This window comes from Pocillopora verrucosa, chromosome 3 (assembly GCF_036669915.1).
Source record: "Pocillopora verrucosa isolate sample1 chromosome 3, ASM3666991v2, whole genome shotgun sequence".
Taxonomy (NCBI): Eukaryota; Metazoa; Cnidaria; class Anthozoa; order Scleractinia; family Pocilloporidae; genus Pocillopora; species Pocillopora verrucosa.
This window is the reverse complement of record NC_089314.1, coordinates 27,023,294-27,045,671: the sequence shown is the minus strand read 5'-3', so window position 1 is coordinate 27,045,671 and position 22,378 is coordinate 27,023,294. Positions and strand designations below refer to the sequence as shown.

The window sequence follows — 22,378 nt, the reverse complement described above, 5'->3', positions numbered from 1 at the left end:
ATATATTTATATTTGTATTATTATTATTATTTATTATTCAATTTCTGTTGATTTTCTATTTATTCACATGTATATTCATTGGTTTTTAAATAGTAGATAGGCAGGTCCACATCAGGACTTCAGTCTTGCGTATTCTGTAACCTGCGTTATCAAATAAACTATGTATGTATGTCTATGTATGTAAGTAACTGCGGAACTAATTTGTTCAACGTATGCTCAACAGCTTTAAGCAAAAAATTACCATAGCAACAGTGAAGCTGGTTGGAAATTTCGGAAAAGCCTACCATCACATTTTGAGATGGGTATTGCAGCGTTTTTGTAATTAAGGCGAGCTACGCATTTTGTAATATAGGCATTTTGTAATAATCGTTGGTCAACGCAACAACATCCTGCAGCTAATTGTAATATGTTTCTCGAATCTTGCAATCTTGTAGTAAAAATAGTATCATTCCACAGATTGAGTGTTTGCAGTTTCTCTCTTGCCTATAATGATTTTTCAAGCATCAGTTGTGGAGTTTTAAAGAAGAAAGGGATACATTACTCAAGCAGTTATTACAAGTCAATGATAAGTTCCAAGGAAAATTTCAGGAAACATTTCATCATGGTCGATATCTCGGAAGAACGTAGCACTATATTTGTTGATAATCGTTTACATTACTCTTGCACAGTACTGTTAGGTTTTGTGGCAAAGTTGAGATTATTTCAATTTGCGTCAAGATTTTTTTAAAACTGAATTCTCTAGACCGACGATTCAGTATCACATAATGCTACAGCCTTTATTACAAAACGCTTCAACACCTGTTTTAAATGCGTAAGTTATTACAAAATGCTTAGGTTATTAAGAAATGCGTCGTTACTAAAAAATACCGCAGAACACCGGTTTTTTCAGAGCCACCTTAAGGCTTCGATACGAGTTACAGTATTTCCCTTCATTCCAGACTAACATCGCCTTCCGTAGTGGAGATCAATCAGGTTTTTGGGGAGTGTGCCGTACCCAAACTAAACAGTAACCTGAGTTTTGCGTAAAAAGATATAGAGATCATTTTCTTGTGGACAACATCTGTTCTAAGAAGTGAACAGTTTTCATAGGGCGTTGGTGAAAACTTCAAGGTAGGATAATTTACATTATAAATACTAAGGCCCTGGTCTTCTGAGGGGACCCCAGGGGCATGATGCCCCAGGGAGGTTTTGTTTGTTTGCTTTTTTAATCTAGGGTCTCTAAAATACTATTTCAGTTTCATATTTCCAATACTGTTTCGTGCAAATTAACGTACAGCTTCTCACTGATTTACTTTATGTATGTATTCAGCAAATATGTCATGAGAGCAGAAGAGCTTATCAGACAGAAGGCGTTATTCTGATGTAAAACCAAATTCTCTCCACCAATTAACGGAAAATGTGTAGTAGTTAAATGGGAGAAACAGTTATCAGAATCTGGGGGAGTTACACTAATTGTAGTCTTCTCTTCGAGCACACTATCGGTTCTAAATTGCCTTGGATGCTTACAAAATATCTCTTTTCTGATTGGTCAGTGAGGAAGAATGCTCAAATAGGTTATAAAGAGCGCAATGGGATTTTCGTGTTGTACTAAGTTCCCTGCAATTTAAGCAGGCTGGAAATATGTTCATTTCTTAGGTACTATGAAAAAGGTATGCCATGTTTATCTCTCACAACAAATGTAAATGACTAATTCAAAAAGGACCAGCGTAATTTTAGAACAGTTGAAAAGTTGACTTGCAAGAAATCATCACCCAGAACGTACTAACTGAGGTCAAAAAGTGATTTTGTTGAGAATATGAAAACAAAAAGTTGCCTGAAAAAAAAAAAAAAGAAAAAACTCACGCATTTCGTGACTTATGGTCGCGATCCCTCGTTGGCCCATTAGTTCAGGAAATGCACTCCCGGTATGCTAGCTGCTATATATTTATTGCCGATCGTTACTCCAGAAGAATTTAAGAGACGCCTCCGTTATTTGTGGGTTATGATCGAGTAAGTGGTATTTTAGCTGCGATCTATTGTTCCTTCCCAACACATATTTGAGCGTATGATAAAGATAAGAACAACTTATTTTACCTTATTCATCATGACTCAAGTTCAATTACTGCGTCTACTGATAGCAAGAACGCACGAACAAACCTTTGCCCTGAAGCCAGCCATCTCACAGTTGTTACGGAATTTCCTTTACGATAAGGAAAAACTTTACTGATACTATTTAAAGAGAGACACGAAAAGAGAGGTTTATTGGGGGCAACAACAACAATTTATCGTTTCGTTTTAACATTCTACTTTCGAACACCTGGACAATTCATTAGCGAAGTTAAAGATCTTTGTTTTCTCTCGTTTCAATCTATGTTTTGGTTTTCATTCTCACTTGCGATAAATTGGCGGACCACTTATAAAAACAACCATATTTCCACGCCGTGCAAAACATTTTAAACCCTATCATAGTGCTTAGAGTACAGAGATCAAACCATCAGTTTACAAATTAGCGTACTACGTATTTTGCGAAAGCATGTTTCGGCAGGTTTCCGCAAACGTATTCTGTTCGTGGCCATTGACCGCAAGTTTAACATATCAGAACTTAATTAAATAGCCTCTCAAATTATCTTCAATTCGGAGACAGGCTGTCTGTGATTAAATTCATCAGGATAATAACTTGGGAGGAGGACGGATAATCTACGATGAAAAGAAGAGTAAACAGTAACCAAGCGCGGCACAAAAGGAAGCCCTTTGTGAGCCTGACTAACCCCACCACCACCTATCATGGCGCACAACTTTACAATCACTGATACACTTCTCATTAACACGAAAAGAGCAGTTCAAGTAAGAAACACCAAACAAGACGTTCGTCGGTTTCAAACCTTTTCTGTGCATGGTGTGTCAACGCACCATTAGATAACAATATTTTATCTAACTGTTCGTTTCCTTTGCGCAAGGATTGTTATGCTTCTTCGAAGCCGACCTTTAATATTTTTAGCGGTTGTAAAATTTTTTTTGCTCTAATAGAAGCCTAAGTACAAGCTTTTTACCTTTGATTCAATATCACCAAGAAGTAATCATGTTCAGGAAGACTTTGGGTAAAGTGACTGAAAAGTGGTGTTAAAAACAGAGGGCGCGAAGTACTGTCGAGAGGAAGATACTCCAAAACGGCCAACTGCAATTAATCAGTTTATACATAAAGCGCTAAAAGGCTTACTTTAATACTCTCAAAAGCTTACGATCGTCAGATGAACCGTAAACTAAACACAAAATCGACCTTTCTCGCGGGAGAACTCAAAGCAAGAATCCTAACAGACCGAATGGATGACTGACAGTGATGGATTGCTTTTCTTGTGGCGATAATTTTTATACCGCTTCTCGTGTTTCCAAGCTTTATCTTTGTCCATCTTCCAAAGATAGCACAGCTGAAACGAAACACACTGAGGTATTCCTAGATACCTGACTGACACATCAGGCATGTACAATTTATGACCAGTTGTTTTGCACCACTCGAAGAACCCTTAAACTCTTTGATATTGAAGACCCAATGGCCAGTAAAGGGTGTTTTAATCCAAACAACCATTTAAACAAGCACTTAATTGCGATATTTCAGCTTTTCAGGTAAACAGATTTTCATAGGATGTGCATTCGATTGCCCGTACAGCATCTGCTTTGGTTGACTGTAATTGGTTGATAAGGTGTGATGTACGATTATCGATGCTATGCACCCCACATGAAAAGCCATTAAACAAACAAAAGAGATCAAACAATACAGTTTTCGCAATACAGACGATGGTGGAAGTTTATTCTCCATTCGCAAGGCCTTATCATTTAATAACGCAAAACTCGAATCAAGAGTAATAAGCTCTGCCTGGAATGGAAAATGAGACTTATGATTTAGCTTCTAAACCGAACAAAGGCAAAAGGCAAAGTCCCCATTTCCATACAAGGAATAGTTAGTTTACAATATTCCTTAATAGCGCGTTTTTCTTGTTTAAACTTGCCTGAGAAACGTTACACTATACAAAGCGTTGTAACTTGTGTGAGGTATCTTTCAACCTTCTCTTGCTGACGGAATCTAAAAATATACAGTTATGTGTTTGTTAAACTAACTGGTCACCAAAAGGATCGCTCCACTCGCTTCTCTAATTTTGCCAGACTTAAGAATTTGAAACAATTCTGAAACAAATGTACGCTTCCAACCCTAAAGCAATCATGCATCATAAATCTAACTGAGCATGGAAGAAAGTGGTGAAACGCGCGGCAAAGTTTCTCAGATTGGGAGTGTAATATATTTTACCTGGATCAATAAAAGACCTTGTACATAGACACGACTACCAATAGCTGAACGAAATTCGTAAAATATCGCACTTTTCGAAGAGCCGTTGTCGCCTGCAATCCGCTTAATGACACTAATTAAGATAAATTGTTACCGGATTCAGTTAAACACCAAAAACAAAGGCGCAAGTCTCACTGTATGGCGCCGATCGAATTATCTCGAAATCAGAGCATACAGCTATCGATCCTGTGACGAGATAACCAAACTTAGCACGGCTTATGTTCGATAATCAACCCTCGAAAAACATTAGTTAACACAGAACAGATGCAAACGCCGGGCGCGCGTGCTTATAGTGTCTACTAAGAGGGGTTTAAATACCACTCCACGCGAGGAGTCGCCGCACAAACCACCAACGGACGAATACCTGAACAATGTAACAGCTTTAGAAAGGTACTTTATTTTAAATCCGCTTTACACAGAACACGAATTTAATCGATTGTCTAATTGATCAGGCTTCTGACTGTTTATAAACACTAATTGATTCCTATGTGGGTGGTGCTATCTATCAAGCTGTAGCCATTGCTGGTCGATTTGTTGAAGCGAGATTAGAAAGGAATTATTTACATTCTCCAAGGTTTGAAATAAGAGATGGACATCTCTGAGACTTGCTGAAAGCCCGTCTATTGAAAGAACTCGCGAAACAAACTGCACACGCTCGAAACTTTGCGGTCAGAGCGCAGAAGATGGAGCCACTCAACAGAGATGGCTTAGAGCTGTCCACGAACAAACAGAGAAACGACCCGTGTTTATCGTCTAAAGCGGAACGTTTGAAGCCTCCACACTCCTATATTGCACTCATCGCAACTGCGATTTTAAACTCGCCGGGGAAGAAGTTGACGTTGACAGAAATAAACGAATACTTAGTCCACCATTACGCTTTCTTTAGAGGTCCTTACCAAGGTTGGAAGAACTCCGTGCGCCACAACCTGTCATTTAACAAGTGCTTCGTTAAGATCCTGCGTGATCCAGCGCGGCCGTGGGGCAAGGACAATTACTGGACGGTAAGCTCACTGCATGATTACCTGCTGGCGGATGGGACATTCAGAAGAAGGCGGAGAAGAAAACCAAAGAAAAAGGAAGACAGACAAGATTTCGGACATGGCCTTACCACTGAGCAGATCCTACCGAACAACACCGTGAGGGAATTTAGTATTCAAGACGTAGCGCGCAGAAACATTTTAATGCTCCCCTCTTACGAGCCTGTCCGTGTGAACCGGGTACGATCCACTAATGTTCCTACAGTCAGCAAGTCTACAACGGCCAAGCCTTTCCATGGATCGTTCTCTATCGAAAGCATTCTAGCTGATGGGAAGACAAGCGCAAAAGAGGCTTCACTTAAGTCAAGGAGAGGAAGTCAGAAATTTCCTCATAGAAGTGTGATTAATCCAAACATTGGTAAGTTTAATAGCGAGTTTGAGTTTCCGGTGTGTAATGTAAATTCATAGAGTAATACTTGGTCTTTGATTACGTGCATATAAACATATAAGTTGAGCTGAACTTGAGTAACTTTGACAGAGAGTTTCAGGTCCAGAGCCAATCGTTCACCAGTTAGAAACGATGTGCAATAAGTGACTGAGTAAACAGTCTTCACATTAGCCTTAAATAAATAACGACGCTTTACTGTAAACTTACTGAAATCACTGAGTAAATGGCTTCATTAATGTCACATTGCTTTCGAAATTGCAAGGTAAGGTTACTTGTTTTAAACGGGTCCACTCGAAGCGGGGTTAATCGAAAGTCTCGTTATAGAAGTTCGAACCATATTATTGCGATATTTCATTGAAAAACTCAACACGAATTTAGTTTAAAAAGATACTTGACCTTATTGAATATATGCTTCTCCGTCGAGTGGTTAGGGTTGCTCGAGTACATGGACCTAAACTTTCATTTTGTCACACTTTGCCCTCAATCTAAAAAACTCTTGATAGACAGTCCGCTAAATGTTCAAATTTTAAACAACGGTTACGAGTCTAACGGGGTGAGCCATATCATTAGCCAACGCGCTAAACGCCTTTGTGTATTGAGACACTTGCACAAACCCGCAACACACGCCTTACTGAAAGATGACCGAGAACTCTTGCCAAGAATGTATGCCGGGGCGGTTTTGTGAGGGCAGCCGACTTCGCACAAACTTGGCAATACTTTCATCATCATCGAAAAGTTTTAGTCACTGAAATTAATCTCTTTTTGAATCAATGAAAGTTAAAGCTGAGAGAAAGCCTGTGTGGACATTTCCTTTTTTATTGGTTGTATCTGACCAAGAAGTAAACGTAGAAGTATAAACTACGAGCAATGAACAGTAAACACGATGACGAAATACATCTGCACAAGAATTTTTCTTTTGCAGTTAAATCTGCTTAAGATAAAAAAAACAAATATCATTAGTTTTGTTTTTTTTCAATTTGTTTTCATCCTTGATATGTTTGTTAGAAAAATATGATAGGATTTTAACAGGGGTTATTAGAGTAGGAAATGGATAGCCGCGAAGGCTACACTTCAACCAGATGTGAATAACTGATGAAATTCAACTTTGCTTCATGTAATTTTAGTTGCGCAAACATTAGCTCATAGCTAACCCCTTAGGTGGACGGTGACGCATTTGGTAACAGGCTGGGTGAAAAGTTTATTCTTTACAATACATTCTAAACATTTAAACATAAAGTAAACTTCAGTTCTCTTGAATTGTTGACTGAATGAACACAGCAGGCAGTTGAGTAATGCATCCGTTATGAGACTTAATTGTCAAGGGCACATTTGTGCAATTAAGACAAATCACCAGTTCTTGTTGTTCTAGGCAGAGCCGCAATCAAGCCTACTTCGCAAGACATGATGATTGCAAGTTTTCAATTATGTTTTGATGCCCCAGTTTAAGTTTCTTCCCATGACAAAAATTTCAGCATATGAAGCATCGCTAGTCGACAAAGATTTGTTTTAAGGTTAAGAAGCTAAACTGACGAATAAAATTTCATTCAGTAAAATTTTCCTCGCTTTACGTTCAGTTTGTTTCGTGAACTCTACTTAGTCATTTTATTGATTTGGGTGGGCGTTTTTCGACTCCTGATTCGCCCTCGATTCACAAGCTTCCTAAATTGTTTTATATCATCAGCACTTCAATTATTTATGTAGATTTGTGAGGAAGGGCCACTTGATCCTTTAAAAATTTACTCAAGTTCACTGAATTCAAGTTTCATGCCTTTTTACCGTCCTATTCAAAAACTAAACAGAGCTATGTCAATTTGCAGAAATTCGAAGGTATTCTCTAACGATTGTTTCAAGAGAGAGACGGCAGGACACTGGTCTTTAAATTTGAGCTATTGTGTGGTAATGAATGTGATACACCATTTGAGAAAAGGCGACCCAGCCAAACTCGTTACCAAAAATTTAGTTTGAAGAAAACATCCACGTCAAACTATGATAAATCACTAACAAATTATCATTCAGTTGAAACACACAATGCCGACAATGATCCATTCCGTTCAAAGTTGTCAGCTTAATCCCACACTGAAGAGGGGCAATTTTTCTTCTTTAAGTGTTGTATGAATCAAGACGAGTAACTGGTGACAAGTTAAACTCCCAAGATGACGCGAAGCTTAATGCAAGCGAAAGGGGATTATCCATGATTGATAATATAATCCACATCGTTGTGTAAATTACTCGACAAAAATTTATCAGACTTTCCCTCCTAGTGGCCAAAGGGGGTGAAGAATGCCTGCGACCAAAACCTTCATTTGTGACGACCAGAATTACATTTCTCTCGGTAAAAGCGATGACGGTCTGCTAAGATGAATACCTCTCACCGTCTTACAACATTTTCGCAAAAGGGCGATAACACGATCTGTCAGTCTCTTTCTGGAGGTGAAGAAAGGGAAACTTGTACTACAGTGATGAAATTTAACAAACCTATGCCTCAAAGTAGCATTTATTCCAATCAGTGTCTTTGCGCAGTGTAGTTCGATCTTGTAACTGGACTTTTGCCTCGAGGTGCTATTTCATTAAGTTCTTCAGGCACAACAGAGCTAAACCAAATAAATTCTAATTTGTTATTTTGTTTTATCTAGGTCCCCTGGTAGCGCAGAGAAACATTGGCCACTGCTATCACCCAGCACCGGAGACCCCCCACCATTTTCAGAGACAGGAACACTTATGCGCACCCATGGTTCCTAACGCAGCCTTCCCGAGCAGCTGTGAAGTGTGGAACACTTGCCACTGTTTCCATTCGTGTGCAACCGCTACCACGCATTTTCACGCTTGTTACGGATGGAAAAAGGAACATATCTAAGCGTGATTACAGTTCACTATAATGAGTGGTTGATCAATTGAGTTACAGATCTGATTTTATGAGGTCAACTGAAAGAATTTGCCACCTTTGTTTAGATGAATTTTGGAATAATTTATTAGACTGATTTTTGCAAACAAATTGCTTAAGGTATTTTTTCATGTAGCAGTGAAGTGTATAGGACGACCATGCATGCGCAGGTAAAGAAATTAGCTGTACCTATGTAGTTTTCCAATTCTCGACATTATTTTTGTAATTGCTTGGTAGGAAGTGTGTCTTAAACTACCGACTTCTCCAGCAAAGAGAGGCAATTTCACCAACTATGAGAGACAAATAGAAACGATTTTTCATGACAAAAGAACGGTATAATTGTAAACTGAGGCATACCACACCAAAATTTAAATTTGCAGTTCACTGTTCAATTTGAAATTCTTCCTAAAGCATAGTATACTTGTACATATTAACCATTATGAATAAAGTATTTTTCAGTTTATCTGATTTGTTTTTAAGTACAAGCTTATTTTTCTCATTTGTATCCAAGTTCTGCTAAGAAGACAGTTTCATGCAAAATGTGGGGCAACTTGACTGTGTCAGCAAACAGGCAAAGTGGGAAGTATCCGCTCAAATTAAACTCCCGTTCGAAAGCTACGCCCTCTAAAAGTTCTAACCGCACAATCAAAGGTTCAGAATGTATTGGTCATTTTCAGTAACATAAAATTTTTATTTAGGATATTTGACCATGTCATAGAAGGCTGAGGTGTACATACCAGAACTCCCAAATTACGTCAGGTTGTCTAAGAAATGTTGACGAGGCGAGACTACCTTCTTATCAATTACATACCTTACATTTTAGAAAGAAAACACTTTCATGTGTTGCACGTAACAATTCTAACTGTTGAATAAAGACTATCTTGATCTCTAGACATATGTGGAAATACCTAAAATATCTGGCCTACACGCAGTTTTCCGCATTAAAGTCTGAGTGTGCTACTGGAAACACAATCCTAGTGGCTGAGACATTCGGCTGTTTAATACGTGTTAGTAAAATTAAGGGATTGTATTTTGAGCCTTCTAGATTCATTTTATATTTTCATTCCTGAATTCCCTTAAGAAGAGATGAACAATTAAATTTAGAGGATACCAATTTAGTTTGAAGGAGTATTTAATGGGGCAGCACCATATCATTGCTTTGCGTAAGATATAACATACAACGTCTCCTTGCAGTCAAACAAGACAAACAGGTTACTGAGAATTAAACACACCTATATGCCAAAGAATGTTGTCTCGATGCAACAATAAACTTCCTCAAATAATTTTAGTGAAATTACTTGGCAGTTATAGGGGCAAATTTTTTATCAGTTCTCGAGAGCAAGAGTTTGATGTGATAATGTCATTTTTCAATGTCACGTATTCAGCTGTATCTCTGATGCTCGAAAAGTGACCACTAAAATTTTTTCTGTCTTTCTTTGTCCACTATATTGTCAAGTGAAAGGAGAATATCAACTATCACTTACTATGCCGTCAACTGCTTGGTTGGGCAAGGGATTAGAGCTTAGTAGCCAAATGGATGTTCGAATTCGCAACCAGCAGATGTCATAACTGGTTTGAAACAAGTTTCTCTTGCAAGAATGTCAGCCATTTCTCCATGCGCCCTGAACCAAAACCCCATATGTCACCTGTACTTTTATAAGCACACCTACATCATTAAATGCATTTTCACCTTTGTTTGTTTTTGAACACTATAAAACGTGTCAATTCAATCCATAGCATAAAATCCTGCAGTTGTCCAAAACAAACAACAACAGAAACCGATGATTCATTCCCAGTGCCATGTAGATGATTGCATGTGTGTATCTCGAACCTTTTCTTTGCTTAATGCAGTGAAAACGCTCTCAAGTCACCCTCAGCAATCAGGAAATCTTCAGTTTAATTTAAGCCAAACGATTACATTTATCTCCTCTCGGAAGAATTAGGGCCGCGTCATTTTTGCCGAGACGTTTCAGAGTTCTCGTCCTTAAGAGGATTAACATCAATATATTTATCTTCACCAAAAGAGGATTTTAAGAATACCCCTGAATAGACAAACAACATAAAACCAGTGAAGTATTGCAGATATTGTGTGCATCACAACCAAATAATTTAGGGACAAAGAATTTCACTCAGGAATAAAAAATTAATGACTACAAAAATATCAAGAGACTTGAGGACATCTTCCCGCAGCACAAGATAGAAAGGCATCAAAACCTTATGCAATATGAGGTCTAACCAAGCGACATTTTTTCGTCTGTTCATGACAAAAACGGCCACAACGGTCAAGTACCCTAAGCAATATCTTGTATACAGGTACTACTGGCGATGAAAAGAGCCAATGTATATGTTTGTGTTAGTTTCACCACATGTATGCTTGTTTCTTTATTAATAATTAAATTTTGGTCGAAACGAATGATAGTGTACGTGTTACATTCTTCACTGTCCCGCAGAATTTGAAAAAAAGGGGTGGATTCTTTCTGTGTTTGACGAAAATACTGATCCAGTTTATTTAAAGAAGATAAGGTCGTAGTACGTTCATTAAGGCTCGGGACGATGTTCACAAGTAGAAAGCAAAAAGGACTCTGGCTTTATTAGCAGATGTGCGAAAGTGTTAGACTGTTTTTTTATGTCAAGCCTGAAGATAAACTGAGCGAAAGTTATTGCCATATTATACCCGTGAAACTAAAGGGGCAAATTAATCTGATAGTTCAAAACAAAACCATATAAATGGAGGAAATCCTTGAAGACTGGCAACATTGTATGTTATTGTGCAAGTTATCACTCGAGAATTACTTGTTATTCCTCTGTTTCTCGTCATCAAATCAAGTATGCAAGTCTTCAAGATGAAGGATTGGATGATCTCTGAAAATAGGTCTTGACGTACAAGATCAAAATTTCACCGGTACGATGCGAGAACAGGATGATAACAATAACAAATGCACTTTATTCGTTAGTTTATGCTGCATCTTCAGATGAAACCTCCAGTTAAGGTTAGTTTGGTTTTCACTTGATCTTCTTTGGTTTTCTTTGAGAAAATTGATCATTTTTTAAACAGAGAACACGAGTGACTCGACTTTGTCTGGGATGGGACAGTTTCAGGATAGGAGATGGAATGCATGTCATCATTCCCTGTCAGCAGGGATTATTCTCAATTCTTCTTTATCTTTCGTATCCACGCTTTACTGTCATGCAAAATTGTGTGTGGTCTTTGTACTAAAACCAAGCTTCAAACCCCAGTTTTCTCACGGGAAGACACAACGAATTCCATCTGGAAAGTGATAGAAGGTAAATGTGCCTCGATGCAGGGCGAGAAGATGTTCGTTTAAACATATGGCACGAAAGTTGTTTAAACCCATAGATAACATCTCTTCAAGAGTCCTTATATCAAGGCACCATTAGGTCTCGTTCCTTGAAGAACGCTCTATATTAATGAGCTATCACGCAAATTAATTTTCTGACAGCACAAGGTCAAAAACTCGGGGCAGCGGTGTTGTTTGATGCTATTCTGCGGTGGATGCAAGCGATAAATAGTTTGATAAGATGATAATTGATATTTTAAAGATATTTTAAGACAAACGTTGCGTTCAGGAATCGTATGGTTTTAATGACTAGAGAATATACGGAGTAGTTTGGTTCATTACTCCTAGTTCGAAATAAGTTAGTGCATCGATGTTCGTGACTTTGTCTTCATCGATATATGTATCAGTTATGTACCTTGGTTTGAAGGTAAGCACATCCCTGGATAAACCCTTGAGTATGGACTACTGGAAAACTGGACCTGGGAACGATAAGCAACTGTTCCAAGTATAATGTTACTTTACGTTTATGGTTGGCCTTGCGTCACGTTTGTATATTCGCATAATCCTTGATTTTAACGAAAGAAGTAGGAACAAAGCTATCATCAGATGTGTAAAAGTCCTTAAAAAACCGATATTTATTCAAGTTGTGATGACAGAGAATTAGAAACTGGTTGGCGGTACTTAACTACAGATTTGCACGGATTTACGTTTGTCATCTCTTGAGATTTATACCTGGATTTCTTCAGAAAAAAGCACCTTCATTAAGAATTTTGAGGTTAAAGTAGCACTGTCTACTTGCCATTCAGTAGAGCTTGAGAAAAAAAAGGAAAGTAGTTGTCTAGGTTATTTATCAAGCTTTTGCATGAAAAATAAGTGTAAGGTCGAGAGACGGACGAATTTTCTTAACTCCATCAACATATCTTTGGCTTATCCAGTGTCTCATACTTGTTTACCTGCTTATCAAAGCACGCATATGTATGACCCGTAACATGATTCCACAGAAATCGTAATGAAAATAAATTTGATTGGCCTGATGTTTCGAAACCAATATCTCGATAGAACATACCAGCACTGGTACAATTTTAAGGAACTAAATTAAAAAATTAATTTCTTTTCGATTTTTGGAGAAGTATTCAAAGGCAAGCGGATCTAAGAATTAAAGAATAAAACATAAATAATTGATCGGTAGTGGTGTGTTGTAGGTTATTACGGAGAAGGGAATCTGATGCATGTTTTATTCTCTATCGATACGATGAATAGGTTCAAAGTCTACTTCAGTTTTTCCGGTTTCGTGCACCATAACGAGAAGAATTAAAACATCTCTATACCAAACGATGTCGTATTCCTCTTTTTTTCGGATAGGAGAAGGAGGAGGTCCAAGCGAGGTATTGATTCTTTGCATTCAGCGGAAGACAACCTTTTCCGTACCTACTCTCAATGGAACGAATTGCTAATTTCCCTTTTGATCGAAACAAAGCATGATTTTGCATTTCCTCTTTAAATGTTGTTCTCCATTATGATGTAGCTGAATGCCTCACATCCTAGTGCACCATTTTAATGGTTACTCTATAACCAAAAATAATCAGTCTGAAAAAGCTCGAGTTGCTGATAGTCAAGAGAATACAGTTTATATTCTTTTGTGATAATCTTATCTCGCACTGGAAAACCAAAGTCCAAAGTCCTTATATTGTAAGTTACAACAGTTTATTCAATTTTACAGGTAGACTTAAGCATACCGGCGTAATATCTGATCAGCCCTGGTTAGAGGGTATATAGAAGATTTTGGTTTGGGCTGTGCCGTCAGGGCCTTCACGCTCCGACCCTTTTTGAACAAAACCTGTCCACTGCCCTGTTCGGGCAAAAGGTTGTTTATATTCCAGCACATCAATCTCCTGGAGATTCTAAGATATCGTCGCTTAAGTTCGCTCCTAGTCCAATGCTTTCAGTCCAGAAGGGTACGTTGCACCCTGTTCAATATGCCATATGATGAAATTATTTACCCCCGTTTATTACTGAAGAATACGATAACCATACCTTGCTGGGAAGCACAAACACTGTTCGGGGTTAGTAAGAGAATGTTCCCCCGGGAATGACAAAGAGACGTGCCTTTACATCACTACTTTAAGTGGTCACGTCTAGAAACTATCACTTGGCACATACGCGAGGCTGGCAAGTGACTTCTGGCACCAAGGGTAAATTTTCATCGCCTTTAGAGTATTGCTAAGGTTGGTTGACCTTGATCTTGATCTTGATCTTAACGTCTTGAACTGAACTGCTTCACGAAAGTCGAGAATGTTGATACCACTTCGAAAAGTACATTTTTGCGTCGTTGTAGGTGCGTTCTTGTTTGTGAGCAGATTTCACGTGACCTTCCAATATCACTCTAAGTATCAAGCTATGTAGAGGTGTTATATCTGTCATCTGGATTTGCCTAAAATACAGGAACCCATCACTTGGCTCCCGGTTTATAGTATAACAAAAATTCCCAACACAAGGGGTCCGTCCGATACAAATGACCTGAAATTCATCCCACGTGACCCCCTCGTTTGTAGCATTTGGGAAAAAAAAGACTAAAGGTGTCAAAGTTAGAGGCAAAATATACTTGTATTTCATAAATTTACCAATATCCAGTTAACGAATTACAATTATCTAGTCCTTTTTTCTGAGCGGGACTGGGTGGGGTGATAACAAGGCGCACTGGTACTGAACGTTCGCAAAAACAGCTACACATTAAACCCTTAATGTGATGGGGAAGCCGCCATTATTAGCACTCGATGAGTACATCTGTTAGGGTTGAGATCAGTTGTCATTCAGGTGATTCTCACATCGTGTTTGCATCAACTTCACAGCTGGAGTTTTTTTAAGTCGATAATTTTAAAAACAAACGGAGGTTCTTCTCTTGAGCTCTGTCGACCAAACTACAGAAAATTACAGATTAAAATTCATAATTTAATTTTCGATGGTGAGATTAGATCATTCTTGGATTATTTTCATATCAGACTGACCTGCCTCCGAGATGCTCGTTTAGTCATTTCTTTTTTTTGGGCTGATTTTGTTACCTACGTACAAAAACAAAGTACAACTCCAGTGAAAGAAATTACGACACAATTTTTACGTATTGAAACTTTGACTTAGTGTTTCCAAATTTACACGACGCAACCTGTGCCAATCTTTATGATCGTAAGGGACCGTTCGTATTTTATGGGGCAGTTGCGGGTGGTGCAGAAGGGAAGCGAAAGAAGACTTCAAAGGGGAGGCTCTCCCATTAAAAGTGAAGGAGAAGGGAAAGGATCAGGCGAAGAAATTAGATAAAAAAAAAGTGGTAGGAAAGTTAGCAAAAACACGAGATTATCCTGATTTAGTCAAAAAACATAACTTTATTGTATTCTATAACGTTCAAATGGAAGACTAAGTGTTGTAGCGCTTTAACGGTTACAGATTCTTAATTTGCGTAATTCTGTTGTCAAGCGACATTCTGAAATAATGGAGGGAGGGCTTATTCAAAATATTCCAAATATCGCTCCCCCAAATATTAGCTGCCTCACCTCCCCTTTAAACATGAACAGTCTCTTAACCATACTTATTCCTTTTTGTTTTATAATTCCTAGTTCCCTTCTTTTCTTTCCAACCAAACTAATGTTTTGCTGTTCCCTGAGGATAATTCTGCTCGTTGAAGAAAACGATGAAGTTTAGTTAAAAGATTGAGCTCATCAAGTCTATAAAAACGCCGAATTTAGTGACATGTTTTAGTGACATATTTGTTCCAAAGACCACTTTAAACTCGTGCTCAAAACACGCCTGTTTCAAGTGGTAAGTTTACGAAAGGCACCGAAAACCAAGTCGTTGAGCTACTAAGTTACTTGGTGGTAAAAGGGGAAGTTTATAATATTTACACCTGGAGTTAATTAGGTTTGACACCTTTGGAGAACGATAAACGTTTTATGTAATTATCAGTTCATTAATAATTTCCTTTCAAAATTTTACCCCTTGGATCGAAGTGTTAATCTCATAGATTATTACCCTATTAGTTACCTTTGGGAAGGCATGCAGCTCAGGGATATTCTTTGAATCACAGAACCAGTGTCGTTGTCATCTTGCGTTGCACAGTCAGCAATCTTTTAGTAATCATTGCATATAAATATTTGTTATAAATTTAACAAACATGACGTTATCACCTTCAAATTGGCATAAAGTAATTCAAACTGGATTACCCTTTGACTGGTGACTATGTAAAATACACTTCGAGCGATTCCATTAGCTTAAAACTTACAACAGGACTAAGGAGAAGGCAGGAATGGAACCTTTCCCTCTATCTAAGCCATTTCCGCATAAAAAAGAAGAGAAAAATAAAAACGGGTCGCAATTTTTTTGTTTGATTATATCACGTACGGATACCGCAACTGAAACTATATTACTCAGTCAGACGAAAGGCAGACCAAGCCTAACATCAGAAAACACCCTCAAACCATGAAGTGCGTTCTCATGCATTGAGTTGGATTTTTAAGTGAGGGAGACATAACAACTACTGAACGGAGTATTGAGAAAATCGTTTAAAACTAAGGCCGTGAAATTGTATGAACATGGGCGGGGAAGATGAATTACCACATGACATGGAATTTTGCGGGTTTTAATGTTTGCGGATTTGGGGGATTTTCTTCCATCCTTGGTCCAGCAGAAAATAAAAGGTGTTTGTATTCATTTGAAATATCTTTAGAATTTTCCCTCATGTAGCTCCCTCTGTGCAGCTCAACAGATACAAGTTAAAAATTATGTTTCTTTTTTTCTTAATGTTCTGCTGCGTTAACAGAAAAATGTTTTTTGTGATCTATGAGTTCTCCAAGACAAAATGGAAGTATGTATTTGCTACTTGTTATTACATTGACAAGGATTATTCCACATAAAACCCTCTCCAGCTTCAAATAAGTTTTCCGGGAACAATTTACGATCCACACAGTTTCTCCGTGTGTACTGTGTAGATTACAATTTGGAGATTAAAAATACATAATCGTTTAAGATCAAGGAAAGGCAGGTACCGAGCCATTTCCTCGAAGGAATATCCATTCGTTGAATCGGCAAATGTTTACGACATTGCCAACCCTCGATTTCCTTTGTGGTTTGCTGAAGGAAAATAACGATTTAATTTCCAAGTTTACAGTTAATTTTTTATTTGGTATGTGAAACGAGGTGTCTAGTTAGTTTTAAACGCATTATCGCCTGAAAAATCTTTCTGTAAACAACTGCTCCGAAAGAGATTCGTGCAAGAGACAATGCTTCAGAATTTGATTACTCTTTGACAAAGAGATGCTGTGTATAGCTGCGTTTTTTTTTTCTATTTTCTTATTTTTTTCAGATGCAATAAATAATCCAGTTCATTAAACCTCACCTATCGGACCGCCTACTTACTATTAATTCATAAATCCTTTCCGACTGCAGTTTTAATGGAAGGTCGTTATGCGTTTTTATCCTTAAATTCCATGAATATATAGAAGCGCGTTCACCCCTTCCTGATTAGGCGAAAATTGGACTGCTTACAGACTATAAATTCTAGAAAATCTTGAAATTCAAAATCTACGCTGTACAAGATCGTTAAATCCCGGAGGGAGGAAACGCAAAATATTTTGTTGCTATCAAAATAATATTGTCAAGTTTCCAATTTTCTGGAAGAGAATCGTTTTTTGTTTCTGAAGTTGTTTTGGTTTTGGAGTAAAATGTGGTAAACAGAATATCTTAATTTGGCAGCTGATAAACCATCTGAAATGTTGGAGCTGGCACTGTTCCGACTGATATCTAATGTATGTGTGGTCATGATGGATAGACTGGTAAGCCTACATTGCCCTTTTTCTTCTGGTTGTATGCGAGACTTACTGAACAATGAACTAGAGATTGTCTACATGCATAACAAGTGTTGTACCGTGTTTTCGTAAGACTCGGGTACTAATAGAATTACAAGCAAGAGTGGGCATGGGTTTGTTTAAAGTTTTTGCATTTGAGTTGTTGCATTTGACAGATTCCGACTGTAGAACTAATTCCTGTAAATACATGATAAAATTGGACAGGATGATAAGGATCGAACTTTGAAGGACTTTAGGTATTCCCGGTTTCCGAAGCACACGTTTTTCTTTTACAGTATACTTAGGATATCCATAAATTAATGAAGTCCTTTCCAGCTCCGTTGTTTCACCAAGTACCAGTGCCAGGACGAGATAATGAGTTGGGGTCAGGGTTGCATGAAACTGCTACACATCCTTCTAAAAGCCTAAGCCCCTTTAACTTAAGTTACGTTAACAAATGACATGTTGTTATAAATAATTAACGCTACTCTGGAGAAGATCAATTGAATCTCTAATCGGGTGTTATTGTTTTGAAAAAAACCCTCATTCTGCATATGACCACAATGCAGATTCTAAGCTGATCTATTGTACTGAAATCGCTTCCCATTAAAAACTGAATATCACGGATATCTGCGGAAATGATCTCTAGAAAACGATCGCGCACAATTGCTAAACCATAAGCCGGTATTTCAAAGGCTTGTCATCGGAAATATTAAGGATGTGGACAGAAAAAGGTGAATTTTTTTTATGGAAGAAGGAACGGAGTGAACTGGCAATGTTTTTAAAGGCACTCTTTAAGAAATTTAAATAAACAAAGTGTTATAACTGTGCAAGGATAGTGTTACATTCAAATCAAAAGTGATAATGAGGATCTGCTTTTCACAAGAGTAATCAACAGAGCTTATTCTCACGAACATTTAAAAATAGGACTTCCGTTCGGAATGAAATCTTTTCCCAGTCTCTTGTATCAGGTAGTTCTGAGGAATATTAATTGTTTAAGGCGTGGGGGATATGGTTTGCGATAACTCGATAACGTTAATCGATTCCTTTTGAAAAATGCAATTAAGAAGACAGGAAGGGAGCCTGATTTTCCTCCGCGCTACAGAGAAAAACATTCCCTTAAACACAGTGTCCCTGTTTACTTCGGATATTTGAATTGGGTTTCAAGGATTTGGGACTTGATTAGGTATAACAGTTTGGCTTTATCGTAATGATCTAATACTTTGCTAATAAAATAGAAAGAAAAGGAAGGAATTGAAATCCTTTGTTGGGGATCAGAGGTTAATTGTTTTAAAAATTACTCATGAAAGCCTTCTCGCCGTTTTTAATCTAAATGACAAATGATTTGATGATTTATAACCATCGAGATAATTTCACGAACAGTTGTAACCAGTTTGAAAGGCAAGCGAATTTACATGAACAAACTGAACTTATGCATGCTTAAATAATTCTGTGTCATGAACAATGAAAACTTTAAAAAAGGATCAGAAAAATTTGAGAGGGTATCGTTACGATAGCGGTTGAATTAAGTAGCTTATGGTGTCGAGTTTCATCAGACACTCACGGTATTTCTTCAAAGTCGCGGAGTGCGTAAACTCAGCGTGTTTTTAATTAAACTTTGTGGGTGGTGTGCTGGCTTTTGTTTGACAGTTTCCTGTGTTTGTGCAATAACAAGTACATAAAAGCATCACTTGTGAATTGTAACAGTCGCTATAGACAACTCAGTGACTTGGAGGTGATCCGCTTAGTTATATCACATAACGCGAACAGTTTCGTGCAAAGAGCTCCTTGAGAAGCATTAGCGTTAATCTCAAAACAAACAACAGTTTGGAAATGATGTCCGACAGTTTGGTAAAGACCAGAAAGGCCGGCCGCAGAGCTGATCAACCCAAGCCCCCCCACTCGTATATTGCACTGATAACAACAGCGATCCTCAGCTCACCGAGAAAGAAGTTAACGCTCACTGAGATCAACGAGCACTTGGTGGAGAACTACGAGTTTTTCCGCGGATCTTACCGGGGCTGGAAGAACTCGGTACGACATAATCTGTCGTTTAATAAGTGCTTTGTAAAAATTTTGAAGGATCCGTCGCGGCCTTGGGGAAAGGATAATTACTGGACAGTGCTGCTTGATTCGTTAGAAGAATATGTCAGCGAAGATGGCAATTTCAGAAGAAGAAGAAAGCGTCAACCAAAAGTGAAAGAGAAGGCTTACTTAGACGGACGCGAAAGCAAAGTACATGCACGAGACGCTATCGGCAAGACGTTAAAATCTGGCGTTGATAACAACCCCCATATTAAGTCCAACCCAGAAGTATATTCACAGGGCAAGGGAAATATCGATCTTGACAGGTTCTCCATAGACAGATTGTTGAGGAATGAAAACAGAGTTCGAAACGACGAAAGGTTTGGTCATCAGATGCTTGCTGGCGTCAAATCAAGATTGCAAGGTATGAAGGCAATAAGGCGTAATTTTCTAAACTGTAAAAAAGTAATTTAATTAACTCCTTTTCAGACAGTTCCCCGGGGTAGTTTACAGTAAGTACAGCAGCAAACATTCTTACATCCAGACACGCAAGAACAGGCAGACCACCGCGCTAAGAATATTTACTCCAGTTTGACACTATTAAGTACTATTTATAGGGACGTAGCTACTATTATAATGAAGCTTAACAAAAATGAAATATTTTATATAACCACGGAGTCAAACTTTGTGGTAGTATCTATCCAAAAAGTATTAATAACAAATCTAGTAGATCTGATTTGGTTGCGTCATACGAAACCCTCAAAAGGTACATTATCGTACATTTTGATACTAAACTTCACCTAGTTTACGAAACTTGGCCGCGGATTGTAGATTTATTCAAAGACTAACAACAACAAAACGAACGTATGCAGCAAGAACGGAATAAACTTCTTTTATTCAATCTTCTCACTCTCGAGCCAGATTTGCACCGATAAACAAAGAGTTAAACAAAACTGACGTAGAATCCCCATGAAGGGGCCATGTGCCGATGTGTGCATGACTTTGTAAACATTAGAACATCGTTTTAAGTTCATTATTTTCTTTAATTACCCTTGTTAATTGCTGCTGTTTAGTCTTAATCTAACTTCTTTGTCTACAAATTATCAATTTCAAATTTGTGTCTTTTAGCAAAAATTTTCGTCGCGAAATACCGCGTGAAAACGACTTGAAAAGCTTTTCAAAATCACCCTTAATACGAAAAAAAGGTTACTTGGGAGCGCTTAAGTCCTCAGCGGTTTTCTCCTCTTTTCCATTTTAAATTCTTCCAATACCGTGCAGGAATTAAATACTAGTTTTCCACACCGACGACCATACATGTTTTTGTTGGTGTTACATCAAGATTTACGTTTTCTTGCAAGACAACATGTCCTAGTCCTCTTGCCCTTAGTTCAAAATGATTTTGAATGTATCACCTTACATTCTAGACAATGTGGGCACTTAGCAGACCAGAAGCGACTTACATGAGTCGCTAAATCTTATTTTCTCTCCCTCACTTCAGTCAACCACCACATTTCCCTTTTTTTTTTTTTTCGTTAGGTTGAAAGGAAATAAAAAATTTAACCTCAATTTTTCCCGCTTTACATTTACAGGAAGTATAGGGCAGGGATTTGATCATCCAAGCATTCTAGACTATCAACACGATGTATGGGAACGAAGAGTCAGTGCCTTCCCTGACCAGCCGCGCTACCTTGGACAGAACACGCCCTTCGGTCCGCCATCTTGGATTCACGTGGACTCGTCTCATCAAAACAAAAGTTTTTATCCCTATCTTCCCAGAACCCAAGCTGTAACATATCCTTATTGTATTTGACACATATTTGCTTGAATCACGAGTTTCGGACCAAGTTTTTAAGCGGCATCTGACGTACAGATGCAAAGCGAGCTTTGTTCTTCTTGAATTATCCAAAATTTTCATTCACTGGATTTCATTATAGACTATGAAGATCGCCAAGTTTCTACCTAACCGTATTTTAAGCGTTGGAAACTTGAGAGAGTTGGAAACTACCAGTTATCCACGACTAAATGTGTTGATCCAGTCATTTGAAAATTGGGGAAAGTTGTATTCTTGTTCATAATCTACCAAACAGTTGTAAGTTTGTTACAGTTTGACCGAAAGATGCTTCTAATTACAGTAACTGCGTGATGTTTTTGTTTCCTACACCATAAAGTTCCATGGCCAACGACAAAAGCGACCGAAGAAAACTCCGCAACAGCAAACAATAAAGTTATTTCAGTTTTTTTTTAGTTTAAATTAAACACGTAAAGAGTTGACATACCGTATTAAAGAAGAGCTGAATAGTTATGTTAAATGTTGGGAAGAGTACTCCGTAAGTTTTTGACTTAGACTGGTAACTTAACATGCGCAACTTCTACTTTCACAGCAAGGTCAATAAGTATGCAAAGAATTATATTCTTTTCCTGGACCTGACTGCAGACATCTCACAGCGGAAAAAAACCTACTTTAATTCATGGAATAAGCACCTCCCTCGAATAAACGCCAGTTTAGTTGACTTGAATTTTAAACAGGCTTCCTCTCGAATAAGAGCCCCCTTCTTCTGTCGTTAAAGTATTAGATTCGAACATTTTTATCTTACTTTTT

General features: G+C 38.0%; 2 protein-coding genes across 3 annotated transcripts; both read left to right on the top strand.

Moving 5' to 3' along the window:
• Positions 1-4,582: 4,582 nt before the first annotated feature.
• LOC131772346 (forkhead box protein Q1-like) lies at positions 4,583-9,074 on the top strand. Of its 2 annotated transcripts, XM_059088248.2 has the most exons (3): positions 4,583-4,708; positions 4,893-5,713; positions 8,377-9,074. In XM_059088248.2, the coding sequence occupies exons 2-3, from the start codon at positions 5,002-5,004 to the stop codon at positions 8,595-8,597; spliced, it is 933 nt and encodes a 310-aa protein (XP_058944231.2). In that variant the 5' UTR covers positions 4,583-4,708; positions 4,893-5,001; the 3' UTR covers positions 8,598-9,074. The 2 variants fall into 2 exon arrangements, with proteins under 2 accessions (XP_058944231.2, XP_066020144.1); XM_066164047.1 differs by lacking the exon at positions 4,583-4,708 and having other exon boundaries at positions 4,718-5,713.
• Positions 9,075-19,473: 10,399 nt separating this feature from the next.
• Positions 19,474-22,045, top strand: LOC131772371 (forkhead box protein E4-like). Its single transcript, XM_059088271.2, has 2 exons — positions 19,474-20,203; positions 21,369-22,045. Exons 1-2 carry the CDS (start codon positions 19,588-19,590, stop codon positions 21,587-21,589), a joined length of 837 nt encoding a protein of 278 aa, XP_058944254.1. The 5' UTR covers positions 19,474-19,587; the 3' UTR covers positions 21,590-22,045.
• Positions 22,046-22,378: the final 333 nt, after the last annotated feature.

Excerpts from the sequence above, each read along its gene's own strand:
- LOC131772346 (XM_059088248.2), top strand. The coding sequence starts at position 5,002 with ATGGAGCCACTCAACAGAGATGGCTTAGAGCTGTCCACGAACAAACAG. Across the intron at positions 5,714-8,376 it reads TGTGATTAATCCAAACATTG|GTCCCCTGGTAGCGCAGAGA; the intron begins GTAAGTTTAATA and ends TGTTTTATCTAG.
- LOC131772371 (XM_059088271.2), top strand. The coding sequence starts at position 19,588 with ATGATGTCCGACAGTTTGGTAAAGACCAGAAAGGCCGGCCGCAGAGCT. Across the intron at positions 20,204-21,368 it reads CGTCAAATCAAGATTGCAAG|GAAGTATAGGGCAGGGATTT; the intron begins GTATGAAGGCAA and ends TTACATTTACAG.